The 16,780-nt window shown below is 38.2% G+C and overlaps 1 protein-coding gene across 1 annotated transcript in view; it reads right to left on the reverse strand.

The window, feature by feature from the left end:
* Positions 1-573: 573 nt before the first annotated feature.
* Positions 574-16,780, reverse strand: part of SEMA3A (semaphorin 3A) — a 172,452-nt gene continuing 156,245 nt past the window's right edge. Inside the window, exons 15-17 of the mRNA XM_053942375.1 lie at positions 12,403-12,470; positions 6,453-6,595; positions 574-4,914 (exon numbers count right to left, since the gene is read on the reverse strand). Of these exons, the coding sequence (XP_053798350.1) occupies positions 4,459-4,914; positions 6,453-6,595; positions 12,403-12,470 (667 nt within the window). The 3' untranslated portion in view covers positions 574-4,458. The remainder of the gene's footprint in view (positions 4,915-6,452; positions 6,596-12,402; positions 12,471-16,780) is intronic.

Below are 16,780 nucleotides of genomic sequence, written 5' to 3' on the forward strand. Positions count from 1 at the left end.
CCATTTGTCTTATTAGCTGTTTGCACAATGCTTAGTGCCACAGCATATTACTTTTAGATGGAGCCCCTAAGCACTTCCAAACAGCTACTAGGTTTACCTAAGGATACAAGAGTATGTTGGTAACAGACAGAACCTGATTTATTCCACTTACTTTCTGTGCAAGCCAGTTTCCAAAGGGAAGCAGCATAGCTGTCCTAAGCCATTAGCATTGCACAGAGTGAAATTTCACCAAGTACAGCAACTTGCTCATATTCACATGGCTTCCAGGCTGATTTACAGTTTGGTTCATTGACAGAGTGGAGAGTGGGGGTGTATATGCGTAGCTTTATCTGCACAAGCTCAGCAGCTGTGCCAAAAGATAGGCTGAAGATAAGTTCATGCCTTTCATTTCAGGCTTATTAGTTTGCAGCTTTCAAAAAAGAAACAAAAAATGCCATTAATACTAATAGCAATCCTTCTGGCCTAATAAACAGAGCTCATACACATTGATAGCATTATACTGACAACAATGCACTCCATATGCTCATGGAGGTTACAGGGCACATTTCCGTGTAAACAGTCAAGACACTGAACTTCAAATATTTGGAAGAAATGTTTATTTAACAACTGAATACATGCTAAAAGAAATAATTTACAGCAGCAGTTTCATTACACTTTCTCTCCAGTTTTCTAGTTCCCATCTGAATTGAAGTGATAAATACAGAAGTGGAATTATTTACTACCCAGTGAGAAATGCGTTTAAAGAACAAGCGCACAACTCAGACACTGGTATAGCAAATAAACCACCTTATCACCTGTGTGACAAAATCTTGCATTTTAATATTTTGCTGAACACACCAAAATGGAGTACCTCTAGATAATAGTACTTTACACTGTACCTCCTTATCTAGTCAAAAATATTTACATCTCTTTTGACTAATGTATAGGTAGCAAAAACTGAACTATTAAACACATACCATTGATATTCACTAAATAATACATAAAAAGGAACAGTAAATGCGCATTCACATGCATTTAATTTAATTTTTTTTACATAGTGACTTTATTGGGTCATGAAGATTTAAAGTTGTTTTGCAAAGATGCATGTTTTCTCAGTTTGATGTTATAGTTTAACATAACCATACAGTTTTTAGGAGCCATAGAATGAATTCCCATTTCAGTGATCTGTGCAAGTGCAAAGAGTAGATGTATAAGAATAAAATTAAATATATTTTTTTTCCTTGCAGATGGATACCTTAAAACAATGAAAATAGATATTTCTGGTTATAAATGAAATCCTTTATTTCTCTCCAGCTTAAACAATTTTTAGTTACTTAAAAACTTTTTACTTACTTCTTCTAAAGTCTGTAACTAGAGGTTTAAAGGGTTTTATTGGCCATTTAAAGAAATACCATTTTAATCTTTATTTTCAAACTTTATGTTGCTTTTAACAATAATGACATAAATGGGGGTATGAATCTTACTGAAGCTGCAGGGCATCTTTCTATATGTTAGTTCATTAAGGCCTACGCTTTTTGAAAAGAAGTTCATTTCACATCAGTATTAAATGTTGCTTTAACTTGACCATAACATGAACCTAAAAATAAAAAATTTCCACTGTTGGCTTGATCTTTTGCCCTCTTCTTTATATAAACAAATACAAAAACTTAAACAAGACTACTCATGTCAGTGAGGACTGGGCTGAAGTTTGTAAGATATGATCATATCAATTGTTCAATGAGACTGCCAGGTGATAGTAAAAATGTTGCAACTTCTATAATTTTGTTCCCACAGATTATCTTTCTCAGTTCAGAAAAACATATCTTAGAATTCTGACTTTATTTAATATGTTTCCTCTTCAGGCATTGTGAAAGAGGATGGTTTTGGTTCATTTTTTTTTTTCCCTATAGAACCAGTTTCTATGATGAACATGGAAGAGAAAAAAAGTTACATAGCAATTCCATGAATCTGTAAAAAAGGAAACAAAGTGATTTGGGGTCTATTGAAATCAATCAGAAAATTTCCCACTGAATTTTCTGAGGTTTATTTTAAAACTGTTTCCCTTTGTAAGAAAAAATATTGTAGTAACTATATGGTAGACAACAGACCTTCACAAAAGGTTCAAGAATGTTCTGTAATTAAAATTAAATAATTCATTTGACAACAGTGCTCAGAAATCAACCATAAGCTGAGTTGAAAAATTAATACTTCTATACAGAAAAGTACACAGTTGAACATATGTTTTAATTCATCCATATTCAGCACATCATGATATAATGGGAATTTACCAGCATACTGAAGTTCAGGAGAGTCAGGTTAAACATAAGAGAGACTTAAAGCTGCTTTTAAAATAAATTCCCAAGTGCTTTCTTAAATCATGGCCCTACAGCCTTGTCCTAGCCTATTCAATGACTTTCTTTCCTGAAGAAATAAATGACAAAAAAATCCTGCAAGTTCATCCTCTCCAAAGGATTCAAAGGGGACTGAAGTAACTCGGCTGTTAGCGAAAATCCAATTTCTACAGAGGCAAGAAGCCAAGGCTTCACTAAGGAGAAGGATACTTGAATTAGTGAGTGGTAAGGAGGCTGGGGCACATTATGAGAGATGCTGTCACAGCAGATGTGTTATATTGTGTCTGATAAGGCTGATTGATAGTGTAGCAATAAATTGATAAATAAAATACCACAGAGTGAATAACAACAAAACAGATCAGTCATCAGTGCAGACATACTTTAATATAAAAGCTCCTTTAGCAAACTAAGGATTTTGTTCTAGTAATTTTCCCCACAATGACATTACTTGAAATTATGTCATTTACAGACTCTACCAAGATAAAATATGGGAGGCTGGAGAAAGATGATCTCAAAAGAACTGGACACCATAGAACTGGGGACCAAAGGCACATCTGTGCTGAGGTGAATAAATCCACTACTTATAACCCTAAACTGACACTCATGATGTAAGTACATTGTCTGTTTCACTCTGTTGCTCTCCTGTATATTGAATAAGGCAGAAGTGCAGGGCCAAATTTTCTGTTAGTATAAACTAGTCTTTAAGCTGAACTTCACCTGTTTACAACTTCAGCAGATTTCACCCACAGGTAAAATTGTCCCTCAGATCTTAAAATGGGGAGATGGTTTTGGGGCTGTTATTTATGTGGCCTGTTTAGTGCTGTTTCTGTGCATTTCGGTGATCTGGCCCACAGAAAGAACAGAGCACTGAGAGTCAGTAGTGTGGACAAATCTCTACCACAGAGCTGGGAACACAACTCCTTAAACTGAATGTGAGCTTTGCTCATGGATATACGACAGTCTATGAGCATCAGTATTTAAATATTGGCATTCACAAATACAAACCGAGAAAGCAAGAGTGTAATTAGCAGAGGGTATTTTAATGCTATTTGTTTTTTTAATTAAAAGAAAATATACAACTGAAAATCAATGCTCTCCTCTTCATTGGTTCAATCTATAGCAAGGTATTAACAAGTTGAATAATTTCAAATACCATACTTAGAAAAACAGAATGCAAAATACTTCCATGCTATACAGTGACTTTCATGTTAAAATAGCTTAGTTTTAAAATTGCTTTGAAGTTACATGTCATATAGATTACTGACAGGGGAGGAGGTTAATTGCACTGTGACCAGCTCCCCTGGAAGTTTTCCCAAATAAAAGAGTAAAGCAGTCATAATTGGAAGTTGTCTTTTTTCCTCTAAACCAATAATTAGAAAGTACGATATTTCTAAGACAAAAAGTCTAATCTATTTTAAAAAGGAGTTAATGATTGCTGCATATTTTTTCATGGTACATTTAAATTATACTTTTAATAAAATACATCTTTAGACCAAAGCTGAAAGAAGTCATCAGTAGTAGGCCAGTGTACTCCACATTTTTTTTCTTCCAGATGATGGATGGCTTATGTTGTTCAGATTTCCACAATCAATCTCATTCAGTGTTGTTTTTTCCTCTTCTAGCACATATAAACAGGAGAACTGGTAGACAAAACAAGAACAAAACCGTTGTGTCCAATCACATGTTTAGACGTTCATCAGCTTAATGAGTTCATGCAGTTTTATATAAGTCTAGAAATGGAAGTGCTGATGATGAAAGGTGGGACTTGTTTTTCTTTCGTGTAAGATGACAACATGAAATACACTATTTTCTTTATATCTCTGTCAAAAGAGAAAGCAAAACTTGCCTGCTGAATACTTGCAGAAGTTTTTGAGCAGTAACCTAGGTCCAGGTGAGTTATCATCCTTGAAACTCTGGTCTTTCTGGTCTTAGAATCAGAGCAGAGAAGAAGGACTTGCTAGGAAAATTAGAAATGGATTTTATTTAAACCTAGTGGAAACTGTTTGAACTTTCCAGTCTTGTAAACATCCACATAATGCCATGAAAAAGTTAATGAATATTGCATTTTTTTCCAGTTATCTGTCTATACAAGTTTCTACTTGGGTGAGGTTCCTAGAGGTAATGTAGCTCAGACACTACGTGGTGCCCTCTCAAATTCATGGGTCCTCCTGTTTCTACCTTTTTTATTCTCTTGTAGGTGCTTCCACTTATTTGTGTTCACCTGCGCGTTGGCAGGTCTTTGCCGGCGCTGTTTGCGGTCTCTTTTCCAAACCTGCTCACAGAACTCATCCATTGTGTTGAGATTGGGGTGGTTGATCAACTGCATGAAGTCTCTGTACCAGATCTTTTGGCTGGGGGTCATGCTGTTGGTTGCATCCTTGATCTTGGAGCCATCACCATCTTCTTCTTTATGGAGCAGCTCTTCCAGGTGGTCATTATCGATCACCTCAAGGGTCACCTTGAGCAAGGTTTGCATGAAGCCGTGCTCCACAGCATGGCAAAAATAAACACCAGAGTCTCTCCGGTGAAGACTTCGTAGCAATAGGCCCTGTTCTGTCCGGATCATGTGGTCACCCATTTTTATCTGTATTGGGAAAAAGTGGTAATTTCAATGGTTATTTTTCATACATGTGTCAGATTATCCTCTAACCATGCTACTTCTTTATTACTGCTCTTTTTAACTGGTAAGACCTGGCCAAGAATTCCCAAACCCACAAAAATGGAAAACACATGCCAGTCATCTGTTATCATGAAAGGCTCAAATATTTTGGAAAAACTGATATAATGCCAAGAGTTTGGGGAATTAGGAATTTACTCCTTAGTAACTACCGCTGCTGAACAAAGATCTGTTTCAACTATGTCAGATGGAGTTGCTGGAAAGATTACAGATGATCTGAGCCTATAATCAGCAGAGTAAACATGGATTAATTTGGCTGTATTACTGAGGTCTCATAATCTGTTAGTCAAATCTAGATCCATTTGCAGGAAAGGTTTTTTGTCTTCTTGTTGTTCCTTATTACAAAAACCCTCATGCATAGAAGTGGGTTCTGCCTAAGTGGAAAATTTACAAACAAGCAACTAAGGATCAAATCTAAAAATTTTAATATTCAAAAAGCAGCTGTTCAAAATACTGTGGTTTTTTTCTGAATTAATTCATATCTCGAATGTAACTTCATTCTCTGAATGCACATATTGCTGCAGTCAGAACAGACATGTGCATAGACCTGTTTGCTGTTCTCTCAACCGAGAATAAATTCTTAATAATTTACTACTTATTCAAACAAAACAAAAATATTTAAAGTAGCTAATGTATAGATTCTGAACATGCTTTAAATATATGTGTGTATACTTGCAAATACTTCAATCCAACAAAAAAGTTTTTGTTCCCCAGCTTGACCTCCCTACCTACCAGCGTAGACTGTTCTCCTAAGATATGTGTGACGTGGCTCGATAGAACTTGAAAACTTGGGTGATTAATAACATAAGAATCTTGGTGACAAGAAAAGGAGAAAAATAAAGTATCAGCTTAGTGTAATGCAAACAGGGAAAATAAGTGTTTCTGCCTCTAAAAATACTGCTTTTGATAAAAATACAAGTTTCTATAATCTTGTGTCCACTACAGCTCTCAGTTCTTCATTCTGACTATGTTATCTGCAGTAAAGTCTCAGAGCATGCAGTACATGGGATGCTCCTGCCAGACTGTGCTTCAGTCAAACAATATGATTAGGGGAAAGCTTTAGGTAAGCTTTTTCCCAAAGGCAATTTTAAGGCCTTTGTGATATTTTAGTTCATAAAATCTTTGTATGATGTTTCAGGTGACAGTTGGATAGAATGCTAGCTTTTTCTTTTTCTGGGATCTCTGATATAAACCAGTGTGATGTGCAGGGAGTCTGAGCAAGTGGAGGATATGAATCCTTCTGTTGCAACAATCTGTAAAACCTATCAGGGACCTTACAGGATTTTATGGTAATATGAGTGAGAATACTGAAGAACAATGGAAATCATATATTTCAGAGAAGTTCTGCTCAACTAAAATTATTTTGGGAAAGACTCGGACTGAATTCTACCTTTATAGAGAAAATTAGTTGCATCTCTTTTTTTTTTTTTTTTTTTGTACTGTACCTCTTCTTTGCGATCATCATTTTGCTTCTGGAATTGCCAGTAGACTACGGCACGCTGAGATTTAGGACTGCACTCAAGGAAAGTGCTGCTATTCTCTACTCCATAGATAATCTTTTCCTCCAAGGCCTGACCACTTGGGTTATCTGTTAAGCACGAGGAAAAAAGAAAAAAAATACCATGAAACTAACCCTTAATTGCTATGTAATTTTTTTGTTTAGATAAAAACAAAGATAAAATCTTTAAAAAAAAATTTCCCATATCAGTATACCATTTGAAAAATCTCCATCAACACCTCTCTCTTTGTAAGGGCCCATGATAGGTTTTTTAGCTTACTGTTTTTCTTTTTTTTTAATTGTATTTTACATCTTAACAGCTGTTAACATCTCAATATGTGAAGTTAATGAATTTAATTGTGAATTTTTTTCTAAGCCTCATTCTTATTCATCAAGGAAAACATCTAGGACATGACAAGAATTTTTAAGAGCAAACTGTATGCAATGAGAAAATTCAGGGTGTAGCTGCAGAATGTTTGTAATGATGCCTCCTGGGCTCTATGGTCATAATACTTTAGAGCAAAGTAATAAAACATGAGGCTATTTAAAAGTAGAATAATGTGTTTAGATTATATGGCACTGCAGTTTGCTGAAACTGTTAATGACCAGGAATAATGTTTTTGAGGAAACGATTTTCAATTAATCATTTCCTCTCATACTGATATAATTTATGGAAATGTAATGAGGTTAATAAACCAGACATTATCGGAGGGGAAAAAGAAAGTTAAATAAATTACTTCCTTTTGTAACAACAATGTTTCAAGATATTCATCAACTTGCTGGAAATATCACATAGCTATAGGACTTATATGGTATTTGACTCTTCTCCAATACCGCAGAGGCTTTAAGGCATCATGTTTCAACTCTCCACCTTAGCTCTTTGAAATGCTGGTATGGACTTAAGTGGCAACAGAACAATAATCCTGAAGAGTAGATGAGGAGGAAGGGATGGGTAGGCTGTTTTAACACTGTGTTGGTCTTATGAGGTTTCCTGACTCGTTGTCATTCTTTGTCTTTCTTTCCATTTTTCACATGTGATTTTTAGCACTGGAATCTTTAAGGAACTAGTTTTGATATGCTTTAACAGGAAAATGATGTCTATTTAAAACCCTATTTAAAGAACAATCCTTTGTCCAGTTTTGTTTGCTCCCAACTGTGCCTTTATCCCACTGGCCATGTTGTTTAGCAAACACAGGCTGTTTGTTAGATGGCTGTGACAAAGGTAAAAGCAAAATTGAGCTCCTGACTTATGCTGATACAGAATCACATGTGACTGTCAATCATGACTTTCAGCCCTGAGAGACGATGGCACAAGGGATGTGGAGCAGAATAAGGATTGGTGCTTGCCCAGTTTTCAGTAAACATCAAATGGCCTATTAACACTAAACAAATAGGAAATGCTTGCCTTCCCTCTGCTGGATTGCAGACTTTTTAACCAAGTGAGTGAGGTGTTCTATTAAAAACTAAATGAAACAACTTTTATGAATTCTCTCACAAAACATATTCCCGTGAAGAATGTCAGTACAGCAATGGGTCAGGAAGACAGGGAGCAGTGAAGGAGTGAATCAGAAAGCAAAGGAGCAAGAGAAGGGTAAAACAGCTGTTCTAGCCAAGGTGGTGAGGTCTGAGATGGAACACAGGTGATTTTGTGTCATTGAAACAGAGGAACTGGAAGTATGTGAAGAGATTAACTGAATAAAGTTAGAAGTGATAAGATAAAGATTGGAAATGATAACTGATGGGTCCAGATTTAACACTGTGAATGGCTGACTGATGTACTGAACTCTTCTGTTTCAAGTGAGATGCTCTACTTACAAAGGAACAAAATTCACATGGCTGAGCAGGCAGTCAGATATCCTCACGCAAAGAAAAGCTGTTTGATATCTGAACTGGGATCCACAACAGGCAGCACATACAGGCTTTCAGCATAAGACAGTAGAAAATATCCCCTTTTATAGCCTGGGACACATATGTTACTGCTCCAGTGATGTGTTTCTGGGAAGCAGTGATTTACAGACTTCCATAATAAAGAATGGAATCACAGGGATTTCACCCTAGGATGCATGCTCTGTCTCAATTCCTCTCCCAGGCTCCCATCTTCAACAATAGCAATCTGATAGTTTGGGTATCTGTATTGGAAGTAGGAATATCAAGTCAAATTTCTAAGCCTAAGTGAACTGTGGGTCCTCATCTCCAGCATCCTAAAAGGACAATTTAACCAGCAGATTACTCATTAGGGGGCTTGCAGCTCCACTTCATTCTATTTTCCTGAACATGGCTCAGTTCAAGTGAGTTACACAGGGGCAGAGCACATGTTACACCGTTCTCCAGGGGAGAACAGATCCAGGGGAGGCAGTTTTCTAAATCATACATATCAGTCAAAAGGACAAAAACAGGTATTTCTTTGGTAAAAGTCCTATGGCCCATGAGTAGCAGCATATTTTTAAGTATATAGAGAAGTTTATGCTGGAAAACTTAGGTACCTAGAATGTTCTTAGTATCTAAGAATCTAGTAATGAGTTTTATTAGAAACTGTGCACTCTAACACCATTTCAAACTTCTGTTTCCTTGGATCTGGTCTATGACATTCTAATGTGTTAGAGAAAACCATGGCAACTGGGTTAAGTCCTCTTTACATTCCTTCACAGCTACAGAAAACACAATATGGGTGACAGACACACAATGAGAGAGGAAGCCTTTTAGAGAGCCTTCAATTTCCATTTCCATGATTTGGAGGAGCAGAAGGCAGGTGCAGAAATGTCTATGAAGTTCATGTAATATTGAGCATGTGGAGTGCAAGAAAGTAAGCAGTGATGGAATAATCACAGGATCAGAATGCAGCTTTGGGACTGAGAAGCTGAAGAGACTGGATGGAAGAATGAAAGTCTAAGAAGTTCAGAAAAGCAGCTGGAGGAATTAGAAAATTATAGAAGTCATGAAGTTGGTAATGAAATTCAGCCCAAAATCCTGTCTGAAAGCAGTAATTCCCAAAATGAACCCAACAGCAGTATCAGTTTACTACTCTGATAAATATCCTTTAAGTACATAATTTCTGACATAACCGAAGAAGTATGAAAGGCTAAGTACCTATACCAAGATGGCTTTGCAGATGAATGAATCTCACAATACAGTTTAATTCAGAGTGATTCTTTGAACCTCCCCTGGGATAAATCATATTAGAAAAAAAAGCACCACTTCTTTAACAAGTTCTTCTTCAAAAAACCCCAAACTTTATTATTTCTTGATAGCTCTAGTATGTTACACTTTATGTAACATTCTCCTTATGCTGCCACAAAGGTGACCACACTTTTAGATTTAAACATCAATGTCTGGGCAAACAGCTGTACAGTGAAGGATCCTCAGCTCTCTCTAATGTTGCTGTGCAGTCATTTTATACTTCTTATATATTTACATCAAAGAGCAACTGAAAATGCTACATAAACCTTATTAAAAATATTACTGCTTCAGACTGATTGCAAAGTTGGTTTAAAAGTTATACACTAAGACAATATTCTTTTTTAATAGTTTTGTTGGTTCACATGGAGAATCAATTGGCACTTCCTGTAAATGAATCTCTAGACAAGTAGTAAATGATTTTTTAAGCTTTTTTTTTGGCTATAGACAAAACCAATTCTTCATCTGTTGTACAGGGAACTACTGGTCACAAACAAAGAAAAAATTCAGCATAAGTTGGCATAGGAAATTTATAGGCCATGCAGTCATCTGTACTATGTATGATCATGTGTAAATGACAAGTAAATATAGGAAAATGTAATAGATTTACAACTCGGGTGATTTAGAGAAAATTTCTTTTAAGACCAATCTAAAACATTCGTTAAGTATTATGACAATGCATCCTTCAAGTTTAGGATCCACAACTGGATTCCCTCACTATTTTTGGTAACTTACTGATCTTTGTACTGCTGTCTTATCTTGTTTCATATTTGCTCTGCTCATTTTGGCAAAGTTGTATTAAAACTCCTTTTGATCAAGTCTACCATATAATAAATTTGTTCAGACCTTGAGTTCTCATGATTGTATCAATGAATAAATTGCATTTCTGGATTACTGTGAAACTGGAATACTCTCTTCCCTTTGGACAGAAAATATCTTTTTTCAGACATATATCCTTACCAAATATTGGAAGACATAAACTCAAAGTGTTTTGAAATGCATTTTTCATCTATGAAAATAAAGAACAGATCTACAGTTGTATAAAGCACAGCTAGCAAAGGTTGTAGAGCATTAAAATGAAGAGACCTGTGGTAGTAGACCAGTTCATAGTTTTGCTCAGGAGTAAAATGTTCAGTGACTAAAAACATAAAGCTAAGAAATGCTTCTGCTGGTATTAAAATCAGTGTTTAGTGCCTGGTGAAACTTTCCTATTGTGGAACTGAAAATCTCATTCTCAATATAAGGATGGTCTTATCTTCACTGTGTAAGTATTATCTGATGTAATGCAATGGGAAATTTGTGAGCTTTCTACTAGTCACAATTGACTATTTCAAATCTAAACTAGTTCTGCATTCATGAGTTCTCAAAATGTGACAACTATATACTGACCACAGTCTATTCACTTTCAAAAGTTTCAAAACTTTCAAAAGTTCTATGCACTTTCAAAACTCCTTTTTCCCTCTGATCAATTTGGCCTGAGTCTGACAATCAGAAGTAAAAATAAAAGCCATAATAATGTCAGCTGTGAGTTTCAAATGACTGAAATGAAGATAGAGAAAACTACTATTGGTAGTGAATTATAGCTAACACAAAAGTAACATTTAGGACTATTTACCATTTTTTGCTATTACATGGACTGGAAAGACAAGAGGATTTTGAGGTATCTCCATTTTCAGTCACCTTCTTGTTTTCCCAGTGGTTTAACCCTGAGATTAGGTCAGTTGGTTAGAGCATGGTGCTAATAACACCATGGTTGAGGGCTTGAGGATCCCTGTATGGGCCATTCAATTAAAAGCAAGACTCGATGGGTGCCTTCAAACTCAGAATATTCTGTGTGAAAAGTTCCTGTAGATGTGTCACAATCATGAGGAATCACTTTTTTCCAGCAGAGGGAAGCATTGCCTAAGTATTCCCTTCCCTTACAGCAAAATGGACATTTTTAATTTTCTGAGTGAAGGTCTTCTGAAAAGTTTGGCAACAAATCAGTAACTGTGAGAAGTTTGTCAGTCAAACAGGTCAGAAAAGGAAGCTGATCAATACACTGTGAAAATGAAACGGCTGACAAAATAGCAAACCAAAATATGTCTAAGAAAACCCATGCTGAAAGCACATGGGGATATGCCTGCTGCAAGAACATCCCGATCTTCAGAGCTTTTAGTGTGACACTTACAACAGAGGTCACTCCATATTTTGCCAAGATAGTTACAAACACATTTGATTTGTAATTTGATTTTGTTATCATCTTACACAAACTATGTACAGCAATGTGGATGTGGACATACTTCTTGATGTCAAGAAGAAAATACAATTCTTTTCTGATATAATATGCCTAATGTGATGGTATGGTATTATCAGGGAAGAGAAGCAGGAAAATTAAAATGCTTAAACTGTTTATCTGAGGAAAACAAAAAAAACCAAAAACCAAAAAAAAAAAAAAAAAAAAACCAAAAAAAAAAAACCAGAAAAACCCAAAAAACACACAAAAAAAAAAAAAACCAAAAAAAAAAACAAAACACCAAAAAAACCAAACCCAAATAGACTTCAGTGTCTGATCCAGGCCATTGTAAGCTATCTAAATTGGGATAATGATGTATTATATTCATCTTTTGCAGATGTTCAAGACAATTTCACCAACAAATCATTCACGTACTTCCTACCCTACTTGTGCAGAGTCTGTAAATTACATACAAATGAGCTGCACTTCAGCTGTGCCCGTAACTCACTGTGATGCTGCAGGTCTGAGCAGTGGGTGAGCGGGTCCCCATTTCGGATGTCTTGTCGTCTGGTGCGCCTGCAAAGATCACGTTTGAAATCTGTTAGTGCCTTTCCCAGTGCTCAGCAGCAACAAATGGAACATTCACTTGTGACAGAGGTCACAAGTGCACCTAAACAACACTAGGAAGGAAATCATATTGTTACTACTATATTCTGTGCATTATCATTTTGTAGACTCAGGCTTTATTCTTACAGGTGAAGCCTTCAGAAACTGGTAAATACATACCTCTTGCACTGAGATACTAAATAAATAAATAATGTTCAATGCTAATTATAAGTATTAAATAAACACCAAATAAAATACAATATGAAGTCTGTTTTAACTGTGTGAGCAATACTGGTCACAGATAAATCTATTACTTGATTCACAGATACAGGGACTGCTGAAGGATTAGAATATATATTAGAGTTAAACATGTATCAAAAGTACACAATTGTGCAAGTACAGAATACTTTGAGTATGGCAGCATCTTTTAGATAGATGAAACGTTAAGATGGGTGGATTTGAAAGAATGGTAAAGTGCTGTATTTTCTACAAAATCTAAATTAAAAAGTGTAGATAATTTCAGCCACCATGGGTTTTACTGAAACATTTCTGATAAAACCTTTTACAAAACTGTTCTAAATTGTCTTTAGAAAAAACAAAATAAAAACTTGAAAAGGAAGATTTTGAAATGCCATTTATTCTTTTGTAGCTTAAATCTGAATTCTACCTTTGATTGAATGTCTTTTTAACTCAGTATATTCTTCTCCTAGTTTGAATTCTACTGGCTCTTTTGAAAAACATGTTGATCTGTGCTAAAAAAATGTTGTATTTCCTTGAAGAGAACATTTTAATACAGTTTTGTTTTGCATGTTTTTTCTGTCTTTGTCTGCTCGTAGTTTTGTTTAAATAGCTGTGACACAAAATTCAACTGAGCTAAAGAAAAGCGTTTCAAATGAAAAAGAAAGGAAAAAAGAACGAGGCAAACAAAGATGTGTTTCAAGTGTGAGTACTTTACTTTAGGAATCGGAGAAAGCCTGAGGGCTTGCAAAATTAGAGGAGAACAAAGAGGATTAGGCTGCTGAACAATGCTGCGATTTCAGATTATGGTATCCAGCAACGGATATGCAAAAGTCAAGTAGCCTTGTAAAAAGCCCTGTTGGTCCCTCCCTTGTGACAACAGCCCACATTTTTAAAAGCCATTGTTCTGCAGCAGAGACCAGGTCTCTTCTCTGCACCAGCCCTATTTGCAGGCTCTCACTAACAGCCCAGCGTTAGCACATACCAAGAGTTCTCACAGAAGCACAACTGAATCCTCTTGCCTGAAAGATTTTAACCATACTTTTTTCCACTGAAAGCTACTGAAACGTTAAACCTGAAACTAATTGTGTGAAGTACAGCAAAAACTTTCTTTCTTAGAAAAAAAAAGCTAGATGAGCATTTTTATATCTTTCTCTGATTAAAAACGTCTTTAAAATTATGAGTGTCGTGGGGACAGGACATTTTCATGCTCATTATCCCAATCGTGGTTTTTGTTCCCTGTCCTCAGTTTGTTTTGTCTTCCTTCCCCCCCCCCACCCCCGGGCTGGCTGCTGCCTTGCTGCTTAGCTTGCTTGCTGCTTTGCTTGCTGCTGGCTGCCTGCTTTGCTGGCTCTGCTTTCCTCTCTTTTTTCTCTGCTTTTCGCTGGCTTGCTTTTTGGCCATTTTTTTTTTTTTCCCTTTTTCCCGGTTTCCGTTGTTCCCTTTCCCCCCCCCCCCCCGAAGACATCGGACCTACTCCGGGCAGGAGCTCCCCCGGGGTCTGCGAAAGAAGCTGCGTACCCTCTGCGGCGAAGAGAGATAGAGCTCAACCCCCTTGGACTGGTGAAAACATCTGTGGTCATCTTGGGCTATTTCTCTTGTGCTGGGGAGTGTTTTTTCGTTGTGCCTTAATAAACAAGTTTTTTCCACTTTCCCCTCTGAAGGAATTCCTCCCGAACCCGGTGGTGGGGGGGAGGTTGCGGAGGGTTTGGTTTCCTATAGGGGGCTCCTTTGGAGGTGTTTTCCCCTAATTTGTCCAAAACCAGGACAAATAATTTGGTGGCCCGTACGGGGAGGCCCAGACGAAGTGGAAAAAACTTTATTCTAATAATATTTTTGGCTTTAACCGTTCTGCGGGAATATTGGTATGTCTTTCTTTAAAGTTATGATGTCATTGGGAGTGAAAGCCTGCCTCTATTTGTGGTCATTAGGGTTCTTCGAAGTTTTGATCGCTTTATGGTCCCTGGAGTTATTTTCTTATCCAGAAGTAGCTCCGGTATTGTCCCTAATACGTAGCTTTTGTAGCAGAGGGGCACTAACGAGAATATTTATCGGGCTGGGCTTGGCTGTAATACTCTGCAAGGGGCTATTAAAAATGTTGTTATCGGCTCCAGGAATGTATAACTCGTGGTTGTGGCTGTGTGCTAAATTTGTTATGGGGGAGGAGGTTCTTCAGCCTTTGCTTTCCTTTTCCTCCTCCGAATTGTTTACATCTCTGTTAGGAAATGTCCTGTCCTCCCTGACTGCCAAGGATACCATTTTTCTGTTATTTAATTTAATAACCTTTCTCTATACTGTCCGCAGTTTATATAAGATGAAGGCTGAGATTTCTAGAGGGGCTGGTGAGACCTCTGATTTAGGAGTACAACCAAGGGTGAAAAATCCTGAGTGGTGCGGGAAATGGGAGGATATGGGCGAAATTTTAAAGGAGTTTTCTGATCCTGTAGTCTGGGACTTTCCATCCGAACACATCCAGAACCCAGCTGAGGTGGCAAAGTATCTGAAAGGGAAATGCCAGGATAACCCCAAGGAGAAAAGGATCATTGCAGTGAGCTGGGCCCTGGCATATGCTTATCGTACTCTGCTCGATACTGTAGGACAGCAGACAGAGGAAGGGGGGCAGGGAGATAAACCAGCAGCAATCCCAGTCACTCAGGCTGCAGCCAACAGCCCAGGTTCGAACCCAGTAGTTAAACCAGACTGTAAGCCTCAACCAATGGCCGTGGCTACTAGCACACGAAGTGGAAAGTGCACAGAGAAGACCAATCGACCCGTGGATGACAATGATGAGTACGATGCAGGAGAAGGACCCTCAACACCTCCTGACATAAAATCAGGAGTCAAAGCAAGTGGCACCAGATCAGAGGCTAATATTGATTCCTTCTCCCTGAAGGACCTCCGAGGCCTAAGGAAGGATTATCGGCGACAGCCCGACGAATCTATAATTAGTTGGCTGGTCCGCCTTTGGGATGCGGCAGGGGAGGCTACCATTCTGGATGGCACTGAAGCAAGGCATTTGGGGTCCCTGTCACATGATCCTGTCATCGACCAAGGCATGATGAGGGGCGCTAGCCCTCAAAGCCTCTGGGAACGGGTCCTGGACAGCGTAGCACAAAGATATCTGTGTGCCGATGACCTCTATGTCCAGCAGACACGATGGAAGACCATAGAACAGGGGATCCAGCGCCTGAGGGAGATGGCAGTGGTGGAGATCATTTTTTCAGAAGACATAACAGTTAGGAATCCGGACCTTGTACCATGCACACCTGTAATGTGGAGAAAACTGGTGCGACTTGGGCCACCTGAATACGCTTCTGCTCTAGCAATCATGAAGCGGGAGGAGGTATATGAGACTGTGCTTGATATGGCAAAGAAGCTTCGGGCATATGCGGATGCTGTACATGGCCCGACCCATGCCAGAATTGCAGCTGTGGAGACACGACTGCAGGAATTAGAAGGAAAAATAGAGGAAAGCCGCAAGAAACTCAGGGAAGAGATTAAGGAGGACCTCCTCCAAATCTCAGCTGTGCAAATTAGAGGCCCTGGCACCCAACGCAGACGTTCCTTTGTTGGGGAGAGAAGGTACACCCCACGAGCTGAGTTGTGGTTCTTCTTGCGTGAGTCTGGAGAAAACATGAGGAAATGGGATAGGAAGCCTACTGCTGTTCTGGCACAACGGGTGCGTGAATTGAAGGAAGGTCAGAAAAGGAAAGCAGCCCCAGTTGCCCGTAGCCGAACAGCCAGGTATGATGATGACACATCTGATCCCCTTGAGGGAACCTCCAAGACATATGCCCAAGGAAAGAAGGATAATCAGGCATAGAGGGGCCCTGCCTCTAGCCAGGTAGAGGCATGGGAAAATCGTGTTTTCTGGACGGTGTGGATCCGATGGCCTGGCGCATCAGAGCCACAAGAATATAACGCTTTAGTGGATACTGGTGCACAGTGTACGTTAATACCATCGGGATATGTGGGGGCAGAGCCTGTTTTCATTGCCGGTGTGACAGGGGGATCACAACAACTGACCCTGGTGGAAGCTGAGG

The sequence above is a fragment of the Vidua chalybeata genome, chromosome 5 (genome assembly GCF_026979565.1).
Source record: "Vidua chalybeata isolate OUT-0048 chromosome 5, bVidCha1 merged haplotype, whole genome shotgun sequence".
NCBI classification, from domain to species: domain Eukaryota; kingdom Metazoa; phylum Chordata; class Aves; order Passeriformes; family Viduidae; genus Vidua; species Vidua chalybeata.